The 15,836-nt window shown below is 45.3% G+C and overlaps 1 protein-coding gene across 6 annotated transcripts in view; it reads left to right on the top strand.

The window, feature by feature from the left end:
* CACNA1I (calcium voltage-gated channel subunit alpha1 I) overlaps window positions 1–15,836 on the top strand; it is a 118,659-nt gene that overhangs the window by 52,965 nt on the left and 49,858 nt on the right. For all 6 annotated transcript variants that reach the window (XM_025185133.2, XM_075936472.1, XM_075936515.1 and 3 more), the window contains 2 exons: window positions 7,009–7,315; window positions 8,763–9,166. In XM_025185133.2, coding sequence (XP_025040918.2) covers window positions 7,009–7,315; window positions 8,763–9,166 — 711 coding nt within the window. The remainder of the gene's footprint in view (window positions 1–7,008; window positions 7,316–8,762; window positions 9,167–15,836) is intronic.

The raw sequence follows: 15,836 nt of genomic DNA, 5'->3' as shown, positions 1-15,836 counted from the left end.
GCCGCCATTTTTAAATCCCCGTTAAGGACTCCGTGCCCGCGGCTACACATGGCACGGAGTAGGTAGTTCGAATTAGGCTTTCTAATTCGAACTACTGTTACTCCTCGTGGAATGAGGAGTAACGGTAGTTCGAACTAGGAAGCCTAGTTCGAACTACCTAGTTCGTGCCCCATGTAGCCGCGCTGCACGGGGTTCGAACGAGCGGGGTTTTAAAAATGACGGCTCCCCGCTTATGCAAATGAAGCCCAGGAAATTCAGATCCCGGGCTTCATTTGCAAGTGCAGTATGCCTACATTACCCTCCTAGTTTGAACTAGGAGGGTAGTGTAGACATACCCTCAGAGATTTGAATTTTGTCTCTGCATTTGTACAGTCACCTGAAACCCTCAATTAAACACTCACCCGGAGACCGTGCAGATGAATGCCATTGGGTTTTTTCTATGCCCACCCCCACTCATCTGCAGCACTTCCTCGATGTTATTTTTTTGGCAGGCCTAGCAGCTGATGAACTGCTGGTTAGTGCTGCTCAGCACAGAGACCTGAGACCATTTCAGGGGTAGTTCCATTGGCTTCGGTGGAGTGACCCCAGGGATGCACTTGACCCTCTGTCATCATCTCTGCTTGTATAGGGCACCCTGTGTTGTAGGTGCTGATTTAGTCGGATCCTAGAAGGCACTTGATTCTTGCTCTGCCCCAAGCCCAGCCCCCACCCCACCCATTCCCCTAAGATGCCATCCCCACCTGTCCTCCTCTTCCTCGCCCCCTGTCCCCGCATCTCCTGCATACCTCTGAACAGCTCATCACAGCTGATGGGAGGTGCTGGGAGGGGAGGGGAAGGCACAGTATTAAGCACCCACTACTTTTTTTGATGGGTGCTCCAGTCCCAAAGCTCCCATGAAGTAAGCCTCTATGGCATGTAACAAGGGATTAGTCCCAGCAACCCTTGCCCCATAGTATGGCACCACTGTCAGTCCATCGCAATGCCCCCTCTTGGGTCTCCAGTCCATTCTCATGCACTCACAAGCTTTTAATAATATTCCCCTTCTTGGGGGGTTTAGTTTATTCAGACCTCACAAAACAAATACCATTCCTCTGGCCTTTCCACACACAAACCCTTCCTTCCTTGGGTTGTCTCCCCTGGTTCTCGCTCCGCTCCCCTTGAGCAGGGAAGCTCTGCGGGTGCTACTCTAGCCCATTGGGCTTTTTAGGGAGACCTCCTTCCAGATCTAGTCTAGCCCTGGTATCTGCGTTCATAGTCCTTCTGCAGCTCATCTTGGGGTTATGCTATAACCCAGGCATGCTTCACAACTCATCCGTGTCCTAGTTCTACCAGAAGAACCCTCTCTTCCTTTCCACATAAGCCACATATGGATCCCCCTTGGCACAGAGCTAAGAGCACTTCTCTTTAATCCTCAGCAAGTGGTCACATGGCGCAGGTACCCAGAGTTATTCCTAGCTTGATCCTTGTGATCCTTCTCAGGGCCACCAGTTCACCAAGGGGCCAAGTCTGGGAACAGGGTTGACTGATCCCCCTCTTCTCCCGCAGCCCCCACTGTCCGTAAAGGAGACATGCCACCACTCTGTCAAACGCACCATGGACACTCAGTAAATAATAACTGTCAGCCTCCTTTCCAAAGGCCTCGAGGATGATATGCCAGTGGTGAGTTAGGCACTTAACAGAAAAAAAAAAAGATCCCAGGTTCTTGATGCCTGAAGCTGTTAGTTCAGAAATCAACATTGAGCCCAATGCATCCTGTGACTGTTCTCCTGTGTGTCCGTGGACGTGGCTGTTGTCCTAGGAATAAAACAAACACGTGCTTGTGTTAAACGACTTCAGCTGAGTGGTTCAGGTTAGCAGCTATATCCAGTTCTCCTCCTTCTCCCACTTCCTCTTGATTTGAGATGAGCCTGTGGAGGAAGCACGGCTTTGTGGCACAGGTTTAGGAGACAGATGATCTGAGCGCTCTTCATGACTCTGACTCATTGATACTTTGTGAACTTGGGCAAATCACTTCACTTTTCTGTGCCTCTGTTTCTCCATCTCTAAAAAGGGGATAAATCTTCCCTATCCCAACTGGTAGTTGTGAATATTAATTCATGAATATTTGTGAGGTTCCTGAACAACACAGAGAGGGACATCTTAGGAATGACACAACTCTTCCCAAACTCCATGATCTGATTCATTCAATGTGAAGGGAGGGAGACAATGTAAATGGGAGAGTATATGTTTGGTGGGGTGACATGTCTGAAGGAGATTTGGACTTCCACTCAATGAAAACATGATAACAGTATGAACTACCCAGGATCCTCTGGGGAAAGGGATCTGAACCACACAGCAGTTTCCTTTTTTTCCTCCCCTCTTTCTTTTTTAAAACCCACATAAGAAATCTGAAAGACAGCTGGAATGAGGTGGGGAGGGTTCTGTAGATGAAATGAAATGGATTTATAACAGCTTTGAGGGCATTTAGGGCATGTCTGCACTGTGGGACAAAGTCAAGTTAAGATACACAACTTCAGCTACGTTAATTGCATAGCTGAACACGAAGAAGATTAACTCAACTTTTGGTGCTGTCTACACAGCAGGAAATCGAAGGAAGGACACTCTCCCTTCAACTTCCCTTACTCCTCGTGAAATGAGGGTTATAGAAGTTGGAGTAAAAAGCCTGTTATTTTGAAATTATTTCAAAATAATGGGCTTGCTGTGTAGACTTGCACTCTGTTTTTTCAAAATAAGCATGTAGTATAGACATCGCCATAGAGGGCAGGGAGAGAAACTTTATTCTGAAACAGTATATATTTGTCCTAATGCTGATCTGGCCAGGAATGGTTTCATTTTCCATAAGAACAGCCATACTGGGTGAGATCAAAGGTGCATTTAGCCCAGTATCCTATCTTCCAACAGTGGCCAATACCAAGTGCCCCAGAGGGAATGAACATCAAGTGATCCCTCTCCTGTTGCCCATTCCCAGCTTCTGGCAAACAGAGGCTAGGGACACCATCCCTGCCCATCCTGGCTAATAGCCACTGATGGACCTTTCCTCCATGAATTTATCGAGCTCTTGTTTGAACCCTGCTATAGTCTTGGAATTCACAACGTCCTCTGGCAAGGAGTTTCACAGGTTGACTGTGCTTGTATGAAGAAGTACATCCTTTTGTTTGTTTTAAGCCTGCTACCTAATAATTTTATTTGGTGACTCCTAGTTTCTGTGTAACAGGAAGGAGTACATAACTCTTCCTTATTCACTTTTGCCACACCAGTCATGATTTTATAGAACTCTATCATATCACTCCTTAGTCTCCTCTTTTTCAAGCTGAAAAATACAGTCTTATTGATCTCTCTTCATATGGCATCCCTTCCATACCTCCTTTGTTGCCCTTTTTTCAAACTTTTTCCTATCAATACACCTTTTTTGAGATGAGGTGACCACATTGGCATGCAGTATTCAAGATGTGGACATACCATGGGGTATGTCTAGACTACATGGCTCCGTCGATGGAGCCATGTAGATGAGTTTACTAGACATAGCAAAATGAAGCAGCGATTTTAATAATTGCCGCTTCATTTACATCAAAATGGCTGCCACGCTGTGCCGATGATCAGCTGATCTGCACAGCGGGGCAGTCTGGATGCTCCACAGTCGACAAGGGAAGCCTTTGTCGACCGCTTCGTTATGCCTCGTGAAACAAGGTTTACCGGAGCGGTCGACAAAGGCTTCCCTTGTCAACCGCGGCACCTCTAGACTGCCCTGCTGTGCCAATCAGCTGATCGTTGGCACAGCACAGTGGCCATTTTGATATAAATGAAGCGGCGATTATTTAAATTGCCGCTTCATTTTGCTATGTCTAGTAAACTCATCTACATGGCTCCATCGACGGAGACATGTAGTCTAGACATACCCATGGATTTATCTAGAGGCACTAAGATAGTCTCTGTTTTAATGTTTTCCTAATATTCTGTTTGGGTTTTTTTTTACTACTGCTGCACATTGAGTGGATGTTTTCAGAGACTATCCACAATGACTGTAAGATCTCTCTCTTCAATAGTTGAGTTGTAATAGCTAATTTAGTCCCCATAGTTGGGATTATGTTTTCCAATGTACATTATTTTGCACTTATCAATTTTAAAGTTCATCTGCCATTTTGTTGCCTAGTCACCTAGTTTTGTGAGATGCTTTTGAAACTCCTCACAGTCTGCTTTGGACTTAACTATCTTTAGCAGTTTTGTATAATCTGCATATTTAGCCACCCCACTATTTACCCCTTTCTCCAGATCATTTATGAATATGTTGAATATTATTGGTCCCAGTACAGACAACATCTCTCTCAGTTCTGAAAACAGACCATATATTTCTACCCTTTCCCCCCTATCTTTTAACCAGTTGTCAACCTATTAGAATACCTTCCCTCTTATCCCATGACAGTTTACTTAAGAGCCTATATCCACTGGATACCCCTTGTCCACATGCTTGTTGACCCCCTCAAAGAATTCTAGTAGATGGGTGAGGTATGATTCCCCTTTACAGAAACCCTTGTTGACTTTTCCCAACAAATTATGTGTCTGACAATTCTGTTCTTTAATATAGTTTCAATCAATTTGCCTGGTACTGAAGTTACACTGTAATTGCCAGAACGACCTCTAGAGCCCTTTTTGAAAATTGGTGTCACATTAGCTATCCGCCAGTCATTTGGTACAGAATATAATTTAAAGACTAGGTTACAAACCACAATTAGTAGTTCTGCAATTTCACATTTGAGTTCTTTTGGAATGGTTGGATGAATGCCATCTGGTCCTGGGGACATATTACTGTTTAGGTTATCAATTTGTTCCAAAACTTCTCTAACGACATGTCAGTCTTTTCCTATAATGACACATTCCTCAGATATGTCACCTAAAAAGAATGTCCAGGTTTAGGAATCTCCCTCATGACCTCAGACGTGAAGAGAGATGCAAAGAATTCACGTAGTTTCATCCTTGAGTGCTCCTTTAGCATCTCGATCATCCAGGGACCAAAACTGGTTGCTTTGCAGGCTTCCTGCTTCTGATGTACATAAAAAAAATTGCTATTACTTTTTGAGTTTTTGGATAGCTGCTCTTCAGATTCCTTTTTGGCCTTCCTAATTATATTTTTACACTGCATTTGACAGAGTTTATGATTCTTTCTATTTTCTTCACTAGGATTTAACTTCCATTTTTTTTAGCAATGTCTTTTTTGTCTCTCACTGGGTCTTTTACTTGGTTGTTAAGCCACAGTGACACTTTTTTATTCTCTGTATTTTTTAAATTTGGGATATACATTTAAGTTGAGCCTCTATTATTGTGTCTTTGAAAAGTTTCCATGCACCTTGCAAGGATTTCACTTTTGGTGCTGGACCTTTTAATTTATGTTTACCTAACCTCCTCATTTTTGTGTAGTTCCCCTTTCTGAATGTAAATGCTATGGTGTTGGACTGCTGTGATGTTTTTCCCACCAAAGGGATGTTAAAATTATATTATGGTCACTATTTCCAAGCAGTCCAGCTATATTCACGTCTTGGACCAGATCCTGTTCTCCACTTAGGACTCAATCAAGAATTGTCTTTCCTCTTGTGGGTTCCAGAACCAGCTGCTCCAGTCATTTAAGGTGTCAAGAAACTTTCACTGCATTCAGTCCTGAGATGACATGTACCCAAGCCAGTGCATTTTTTGTGATGGTACTGCCTGGTACACAGGACCGGCATCTCCAGTCAGAGCTTTCCTGGAAAGAACGGAGCGTACCTGCACCTCTGTAATGAAAATGGCTGTCTGGGCTGTGTGTCTTAAAAGGCAATGCCGGCCCCACTGCTGCTTTTTTCCCCTGGTGTACTGGCATCTTTTTTTTTTTTAAACCAAAAAAAAAAAAAGCACTGAGCCAAGCAATATGGGAATAGTTGAAATACCCCACTATTATTGAGGTTTTTATTTTTATAGCCTCTCTAGTCTCCCTTAACATTTCACAGTCACTATCACCATCCTGGTTAGGTGGCTGGTAATCTATTATTAAAGCATGGAATTACTGTCCAGAGTGATTCTAGGAAACAAGTTATTTTCAAAGGCTTATTTTATATGTCAGCGGAGACATCTCCCATTTCAAGTAGTAAAAGCCACTGTACTGAATCTCATGAAGGAAGGAGAGAAGACACCTGTGTATGTGAGAGAGAGAGTGAATGTTTTTGAGGTATCAGTGGGGTGGGGTGATGAGGCCTGGGTAGTGGAGCAGCAATGTCATCTATTTGAGAAGAGGAAGTTATGCTTGAACACTGTTCATATCACCATTTCCTTCTCTGACTCAGGTAGATATCGCGGAGTTGAAGTGGGGGGTTCTTTCCTTCATCAATCTGCTCTCTGCCCTTTCTTTTAGGAGGTTATACCTGTAAGGACCCAGGAGAGGAGCTGACAAACAGGATGAGTAGGAAGGTATTGAGTACAGCTGTGTTGTACTTCAGAGCTGCATCAGAGATGCTATACTGGGAAGAAAGGACTAGGAGTTCTGCTAGGCTGTGTCTAGACTACATGCCTCTGTCGTCAGAGGCATGTTGATTAGACACATAGGCAAAGGTAAATGAAGCCACGATTTAAATGATCGGGGCTTCATTTACATTTACATGGCTGCCGCGCTGAGCCGACAAACAGCTGATCAGCTGTTTGTCGGCTCAGCACAGCAGCCATGTAAATGTAAATGAAGCCGCGATCATTTAAATTGTGGCTTCATTTACCTTTGCCAAAACAACAAATCTACATGGCTCCATCGACGGAGCCATGTAGTTTAGACGTACCCCTAGTGTCCTAAATCTCAAAAGGAAATGTGATGAGTACTGAAGTCCTGCCTTCTTGTGCAGAATCTCACCTATCTGATCTCAGTTTTTTCCTTCTCTCTTCATCTTGTTTTATTTTCCCCTTTCCCTCCTTTTTCCCTCCTTTCTTTCTCTTTGTCCCCCCACTGTTTTTCTCCCTCCCTCTCTCACTCTTCCCCTCTTCCTCTATCGGTTGTAGGTGGGCTCTTTCTTCATGATCAACCTGTGCCTGGTGGTCATAGCTACTCAATTCTCTGAAACCAAGCAGCGGGAGCACCAGCTGATGCAGGAACAGCGGGCACGGTACTTGTCTTCCAGCACCGTGGCCAGCTACACAGAACCAGGAGACTGCTACGAGGAGATCTTCCAGTATGTCTGCCACATTGTGCGCAAAGCCAAGCGTCGCACACTCAGCCTCTACAACAGCTTGCAGGACCGACGCCAGGGCCGGATGGAACCAGGCAATGCCAAGCTTGGTGTGAATGGGAAAGGACAGAGGCACTATAGTAAGTATTGCACGGGCAAAGCTGGGAATGCCTGTAGAGGAAGAGCAATAGCAGCTGGAAACTTCACTGTGTACCAGTCTTGCAAAGGGCACATGTCCCAGAAGCAGAGTTCAGAGTTAATATTAGGCTGTAGGAATTGGACAGCAGCATGAGGGAGGCAAGCAATGCACCAGAATAGCAATAGGTATTATATTGCTGGCAGAAATTTGGTTCCTTGGCCAAATGGCATGGGAAGCCCAGATCTAGCATTCCAGAGGCTGCTGAATGATAGGATTGAGAGGTATCAACAGATACTTGTAAAGAGTTCCAGGTCTGGAGTAGCAGAGGGTATTGCAGATTGGGTTGAGGTGCACTAGGAAGTGGAAGAGAGGGGAATGGAGCTGCTTAAGCAGAGCCTCTGGAACCCCAAAATTAAGGAACAGAGACACTGCAGACGAGGATCGAGGTATTTTGGCAGTACAGCGGTGGGGGATGTCCCAGAACAAGAATAGAAAGGAATGCTGAAGTGCACAGTTTTAAAGTGTATTGGCAGAATTAGGGGGAGGGGACAGGTTAATTTTTGAAGGGCCAGGGAGACATTTTTTGAATGTGTAAAAGTAGACTCGAGATACAATTGTCTAATTTAAATGGCCGTTCTAGTCTGAAGAATGAGAATAAAATGGCTTTATAGGTCCTGTGTTAATTGTCTCTCAAAGACTTCCATGTCAATTGAATTCACTTTGTGAGTGAACAGATAGAATTTCTCACTGCCAGCCATACAGGCTCAGCTTTTTGTGCCTATTCACCAGTAATAAAGATTCTGCAGCTGGGAATTCGTTGTCGCACTGGACTCTGGCTCATCCTCGCGTAGCTGTGCTGGCTCTCCAGAGCTAACAGGAGAAAAAAGGAATAGAAACATAGCTCACTAAGCCAACAAATGTAATCTCATACAGTGCAGTGGATAAGGAAATGCCATTTTCAAAGTCTCTCTTCCATCTCTTTAAAATGCTGTCAACACATTGGGTTTCTAAATCAGGGCACCCAGGGCTGCCTTTGGGTACTCCATATGCACTCATTGATTTTAAGGTCAGAGGAGATCACTGTGATTGTTTTGTCCAATCTCCTGTGTGACACAGGCCATAGAATTTCACCCACTGATTCATGCAGCAGAGGAAATAATGTTTCCCTACTGTGTGAGTGAATACTGTTGAGCCTAATCACTTGTGGCTGCACTAGAGTGTATGTTTTACAGAGGTATCCAATCTCAATGTAAAGACTGCAAATGATAATGAATTTACCACTTCCCTTGATAAGCTGTTCCAGTCTTCAATCACCCTCACTGTTAAAAAGCCCAGCTTTCCACTTTTGGAGCCTGGTTGCTATTTAATCATCCAATTGGTGCACTGATTTGTATTCCATATTGAAAACTGAGCCCTGTTCCTTTAAATGTAATGATTTCTTTTCCCAGGGCATTGCCGGAAACACAACTCTCTCGACTACACCCCTCATGCCCTCGTTCAGCCCATTGCTGTGACACTGACTTCTGACCCCAACAACTGCCCCAGATGTCACAGGGTGCAGCGTGAAGCGGCCCGGAGGCTCTCCATCCTTGACAGTGCTGATTCGGACCAGGAGGAAGGAGAGGCTGGTGAAGAGCAGGGAGAAGGAAGAAGGGGAAGCGAGGGTGCTGCAGAACTGGAGAAGGAGGAAGAGGAGGGGGAAGAGGGCGGATGGCTGAGGCTCTGTGGCGACATGTGGCGGGAAGTGAGAGTCAAACTAAGGGGGATTGTGGACAGCAAGTACTTCAACCGTGGGATCATGATAGCCATCCTAGTAAACACCATCAGCATGGGCATTGAGCACCATGAACAGGTAATGCACAATGGTATCTGGCAGCTTAGAATGCAGTGGAGACTCTTGCACTGTGGGTTGTCTGGGTTAGGATCAGGCAGCATGGACCCTGCTGAATCACATGATCTAGACCTGAGCTTCATCCAGTGGTGGGTCTCCTTGGGCAGCATCCAATGTTGCATGATCCTCTTAAGGAGACATGGACTCTGCCCCGAGGAGCTTACCACCCAGCGGAGGTGGAGACAAAACAACTTGAACACACATGTTAGTGCATGGGGTCCCATTGTGGCTTTGAAGTGGAGTAAGGATTGCTCTGTGCTCAGTCATGTTGGCTATGGCCATCTTTTTTCCTTTTATCTCCTTCTGTTTCACCCTCCCTTATCTGTCTCATCCCCTACTTCTCTTTCTCTCCTTGTCTTTTCTATCCCTCTCTTTTCCCTTGTCTCTTCCAATCTCCCGTCTCTTTCCCTCATTCCTCTCTTCATTAGCTGACCGAATCCTTAGTCTGTTTGGTTTAGTTTAATGTGCTCTCCGGGGATGTCACACAAACTTCACCAGCATCTCAATTCAGATCCATCAGATAGCTAGTCTTTCCAGCTTAATTAAGAGATTCACAAACAGAGTCTGTCTGTAGAGAAGGACCGAGGAAAACTGGTGAGTCTTGCGGTTTCTACAACCAAAATATTCCTGCTCCCAGGAGGTTGGGGAGCTGAACCCTTCTGTTGATCTGATAGCATGAACTGACAGGTGGATCAAGTCACAGAAAGCAGGTCTCTATCTAGGTACATAGATAGCTGTCATCACTATAGTCCCCGAGCACCTCACACACATTAATCAATTTTATCCTAACAGCACCCTTGTGAGGTAGAAAAGGATTTATCATCCCCTTACACATGGGGAACTAAGGCACAGTGTAGATTAAATGTCCAACCCAAAGCCATGCAGGAAGTCTGTGGCTGAATCAGGAATTGACCTCCAAGTCTCCTCAATCCAGTATCCTATCCACTAGACTGTTTCCTACCTCACCCAGCCTCTGCTAGGAGTTTGGGTAACCCCAGTTTGATCCTAGAGTGAAAACTACTCTGGGCACCTCACTACCAGAAAAAAGCTGGTAGCTCAGAGGTGAGCAATACAAATTACTAGGAGACCAGAGGGACTGAATCATGAGAAAAGCTTAAAAGAGAAAAATCTGTATCACTTAGCTAAGGTGTGACTAAGGGATGAGGCACAAGACAACATGATCACTGGCCACTGGTATTCAAAGGGGCTAAACACCACTCTAGGAGAGGAATTGTTTAGGGTCATTGGAGGGGGTATAATTAGGAGCAATAGGATGATATTTAGCAAAAGGAAAATATGCGTTGGAGATAAAGAATTCTCTCTCAAGTTCTTGGGTTATAAGCTCTTGAGGGCCATATCTTCCTGTGTACAGCACCCAGCACAATGGGATCCACTTTGTGTCCTCTGGGTGCTACTGTAATATAAACAACAAATACTAGTATCTTAAAGAGAGATTTCTTAAACTACTGTTGATCTGCCCAGGGTACTGATGGAGACCCCATCCCCTATGTTGTCTGAAAGTGAACTGAGATAAAGCACTGGTTGTGGGATGGAGATTGGACTAAATGAGACCAAACTGGTCTTTTCCATCTCTAATTTTTGTGCTTCTCCAGTTACCGCTGAGTTACTTTGATGTCATTTACAACTAGAGAAATCTCTCTATTATATTTATAAGGCACTTATCACTCTGATTTCTAAATACTGATATATGGGGCTGGTCTTATGACGGCATAGGGAGTCACCTAGTTAGATTTCTGCATAGTTGCCAATTTAGAGCCAGTGGAAGGAATTCCCTCTATGGATAGGTCATTTGGTACACTCCAGGTGTTCTTCCATTCCTGAATCATCTGGTCCTGCTCCCAGTCAAAGAAACTACGTTTACACTGCAATGCTATTTCAGGATACCGGAGTATCCTGAAATAGCTATCCCACATCTTCATAGAAAGCCCATTATTTCGGGCTCACTATGCCTATGTCCCTGTAAACCTCATTCTATGAGAAGTAAGGGACGTTTCGGAATAGCACTTTATTTTGAAATAGTATCGAAATAAGATATGCAATTTGTGTAGCTCAAATTGCATATATTATTTTGAGTTATAGTGCAGTGTAGATGAACCCAGAGATAAACTGGACTAGCTGGACTGCATTGAAATTTCCTTTGTTCAACTAAAGATGTGGAGAGGCTAGCAAGGACCAAACTGCTGCTCTCCTTCATCCCAGATCCATCATGTGATCCTTGAGGGAGGGGTTCCAAATAAAATCAGATACCCTAGTATAGAAGAGGACCATGCTGTTTCACACATTTCCTTCATCCTAGTAGGGAGGGAGGGTTCACTGCTGTGGGAATCTGAATGAGATTCGTTTCCTGGATTTGGAAAGAAATCCAGATTCAGGATAGACACACTAATTCTGATACATGAAAAAGTGGCCTGAACCAGAACACCGCCCACCGCCATTCACATCTGATTGCTTCTTTCCCCTCCACCACTTGGGCCCCTACACTCCATACTTAGAAAGAGTTTGGTTTAAGTATCCCCCCCCCCCCCCCCAGATGTTCACATGTGAGACTTGTGCATTCGTGGGGTTGGCAATCATGTGGCAAGACAGAGAAATCAAGCTTCTGTACTGGGAAGATTTGATACTCCCCACTTCTGTCTGGGCAGGAGAGGGTATGAACCGTGGACCTTTCCGTGTGGCTTTGTTAGTTTTTCTGACACTGGAAAGAACCACAGGAAGCCTAGAAATTACACAGGAAGGAAAGTAGAACCATGGTTTTTGTTAAGGTTCAGAAAAAATAGTGCAGAAAAATGATTTTGATCCCAAGCAGTTTTCTACGACCCTGCGTTAACTGGTTGGCTGCGGTTATTTGTGTGGGAGCAGCTGGAAGGAGAGTGATTCTTTTCCTTTCAGCCTTCCCCTTCCATCAAGATTACCTTTCCTCTGACAGAGAGAAGCTCCCCTGGACACATATACACTCTGCCCCAGACATCTGCTCTGTCCACTGTCAGTCACATTTCAGCTGAAAACACATGATGGCATTGTTAGTCCCAGATATGATGAAAACTCTTTATGAATGGAGCCCTCTGGGGGAGAGGGGGACTCTACCCCCAGCAACAACATCTTGGGCTCAGTGTTAATGGTTCTTTTCACTCTGTCTCTCCAAAAATAGCTGCAATGCAGGGTCTGTCTTTGCTCTAGGAGTATGTTGCCTCAGGTCTCAAAGATCCAGCTGGCTGCTCTCCCTCCCTTTATTTCTCTTTTTTTTTCCTTTTCCCATTTCTTCTTTAATCATTTTATCACTCTTTCCCTTCTTTTCTGTCCTCTTCCTTTTCTTTCCTACCCCTTCACCATCTCCCCTTCTTCCTTTTGGACGTATGAACTGTTTTGTTTTTTTCCTCTTTCCTTTTCTCTCTTTATCTCACCTTTTCTTTTTTCTACCCTTTCCCTTCCTGTCCCTCTCTCTGGGAAGAATGCTCTGGGAGGCGTGTGATTGATGGCCCATTAGAAAAAGATTAACAGGTGGGGGCTTGACTAGAGAAACAAATGTCAGGGACTGGAGGAGGGCTGAGGAGAACAGGTGACCTTTTCCATTAGAGAGAGGCAAGCATGACTTTTAAAACATCAGTTGCTCCTTACAAGACAGCAAGGGAGCAAATGCGCGGACAGCAGAGAGAAGGCTAATCCACCATTATACCCTGTCGTCTTTTTACATTCTTCATCCGCACAGACATAATCATTTGATTCATGCTGAAATTGGTGTCTCTGTTTAGCATATGGGCCTCTCATTCCCTGCTAGTGTCATTACTGCCTGGCTTTGAGGTTATCTTCATCTCTCTTCTCCCTGTGCTCTCTTTCGCTCGCTCTCTTTTTCAGGGCCCGTTTTGTTATTCAAATGTAATTAGGGATGGAAATTGAGCCTCACCCCCTTTTATTTTGATTTTAGAGAAACTGGAGGTGTATAAAATTCTGTGGCAGGGGGAGGGTCTGCCATTTCTCTTTTCTCCAGCCAGAATGAAATCAAAGCCAGGTCCTAGTGAAGAAGAGGAAAGGTAGAGGTGCTGAGGAGAGAAAGGAGTGAGTGAAGAAGTAGTTTTGGTCAGTAGGTGTCAGATGTGGTACAGCCACATGGATGGCTAAGGGTGGGGGACCTGCTTTAGTAACTGGAATAAAAGCTCAGACGCATAAAGACATGGAGGGTACGATAGTAGTAGAAATGTAGCCGTGTTAGTCTGGTGTAGCTGAAGCAAAATACAGGACTATGTAGCACTTTAAAGACTAACAAGATGGTTTATTAGATGATGAGCTTTCGTGGGCCAGACCCACTTCCTCAGATCTGGGGATGTAAAATCTGAGTAAGTGGGTCTGGCCCACGAAAGCTCATCATCTAATAAACCATCTTGTTAGTCTTTAAAGTGCTACATAGTCCTGTATTTTGCTTCATGGAGGGTACGATGATTCAGGAGCCGGCTCTTGTCCACTCATTTAATTGGATAAGAACAATCAGAGTTGGATTCTTGTGCTTCCTGGAATGGACTCAAGGTGCAGCCCATGGCAGGAGAGGAAGAACCAGAACTGGATTATTCTGTGCATGTGAGCACCCTCTCCCCGATGTACTGCTGGTACAGCCTGTGGGAAATGGAGAAGTCCCATTATTTTCTTTATTTAAGTGTGTTCCCTGTAAAAGGACAGTAACTCTGTCTTGCCATCATCAAGAAAAAAGGTGAGTCAATGAATCTCTTCCGCACAGAGCACTATGATGAGGCAATGCTGGCTTCCTAGGAGAATATTTGCTTAGGCCTGAGTGGAGTCTCCGTCTCCATTCATGCTTGGGTCCCCTAATTTCACAAGTGCCTGTCCTCTCCTATCACCACCAGGGGGTACCAGTAATCTCACTGACACTAATTTGTGTGATGTCAGAGTATGACCTGGCATTTATAGGCAGTTCAGCCCCACATAAAGAAAGAGGCTAGCCACATGGCCAGCTGATCCAAGTGGATCTGCGATGGACACCCAATAGGTGTACCCCAGGGTGAATGCTGCTGCTCCCCCATGAACAGAATGGGTTAGGCCTGTCAGTTCCCTCTAAGTCTGGACTAGGGGAGCTGCTCCTTTAGGAATGGAAAGGACAGAAGTGTGGGGAGGAGGGATCAGACTTCAGATACATAAGCGTGTCCTGGGTGGATTATACTGATATACTGTATACACGAGAAGTCTGACTTTCCATTCATGTTGGTGACACTTGTGGCTTGTCAAGTGAGAGAGAGGGAGGGACACTGCCCCCTACTGACAGGAATGTGTCAGACATTGTTATGTTTATTGCCGTTACCCTTTGCTGGCTAACCTAGCAGAGTTCCAACTCAGCCAGAGGGGCAGCCAGGATACTCTCGCACATATATGTGTCCATACTCAACTGGGGAGTCCTTCTCCCCCTGCCCCACCTCTCACCCGCTGTTACTGAGAAAGATGGAAAGAATCTGTCATCAGTGGTGTCAGCTCAGCCCCCAGCCGTATAAACGTCTACTTCATAGTTCCTGAGCAAACGGGCTGGACCCCTTCCCAGCCTTGTCAGAGGAGCCTCCATGAACTGAACACAGCAAAGAAACATCCATTAATTCTGAAAACAAAAGGAGGAGTAATTGAATTTGTTCAGGCTTGTTCAGCTGATTGAGTCATTAAAGCTCTCTCTCTCTCTTTTTCTCTTGCACACACACCACCCTTTGGCTGGAAGCAGCTGAATTACCTGTGGCAAAAGGTGTCACAAATTCAGTAGATGCAAAGGTCCTGGATTGGACCCATTATTTCCTTTTACTGACCCATTTGCTCTGTTTGGATTCTTAGTAATTTCTCCTGTTGTCTTGTCAGTTTCCTTTTTCTTCCTCATTGTCCGTTTCCCTCTGTTTCTTATTCCCTCCTGTTTTCTCTGTCCCTTGTTCTGAGACATTAACAGGCTACTCTCTTCATTGCTGATGCGTTATTCATGCACTCTGATATTCCCCTGGGTAATTACTTAGACCACTGCAAAGAGGAAGGTATGAGAAAAGATTGCCAGAGCGGGCCCAGCAAATGAATGCTGGTAAGGAAAAGGCGGGGGAGAGGAAAGTGGGGTAGAAAAGAGAAAAAACAAGGAACTAAAGGAGAGCTGTGGGAAAGAAAAAGGAAAGGGGGCAGAGAGGAAGTTGGGAGGTAAGGTTAGGAGCTGCCTGGGGAGGGACTGTGTAAATACAAAAGGAAAAACACAACACTGAAGTCTGGCCTACACTGGAAAGTTAGGTTGGCATAACTATGTGGCTGAGGAGTGTGGAAAAATCCACATGCTTGAGTGGCACAGGCGATGCATAGGGATACAAGAGGGCGAAACGCCATGGGTGGGAGGAGCAAGGAGCCAGCAAGAAGCTGGTGAGGGGATTAGTGAGGAGGGAGGGTCTGGTACCTGCAATCAGGGCCTGCCCCCCTCCCCCTTGCACTCACTGGCAGTGGTGGGGCAAGTTGAGCAACAGCCCCAGCTAACTGCATTCCCCTGTCTGTGCTACTCGGGGGAGGGACAAGAGCGCCCCACACTCGCCTGCAGAAGCAGAGCAACGTGGCTGGGGAGCAGAGCAAGATGAGGTTGTGTAGATCAGCTTGACCCACT

This window comes from Pelodiscus sinensis, chromosome 1, assembly GCF_049634645.1.
Source record: "Pelodiscus sinensis isolate JC-2024 chromosome 1, ASM4963464v1, whole genome shotgun sequence".
Classification (NCBI taxonomy): domain Eukaryota; kingdom Metazoa; phylum Chordata; order Testudines; family Trionychidae; genus Pelodiscus; species Pelodiscus sinensis.
Note: the sequence above shows the minus strand (reverse complement) of the source record. Positions and strands in the feature narration are given on the sequence as shown.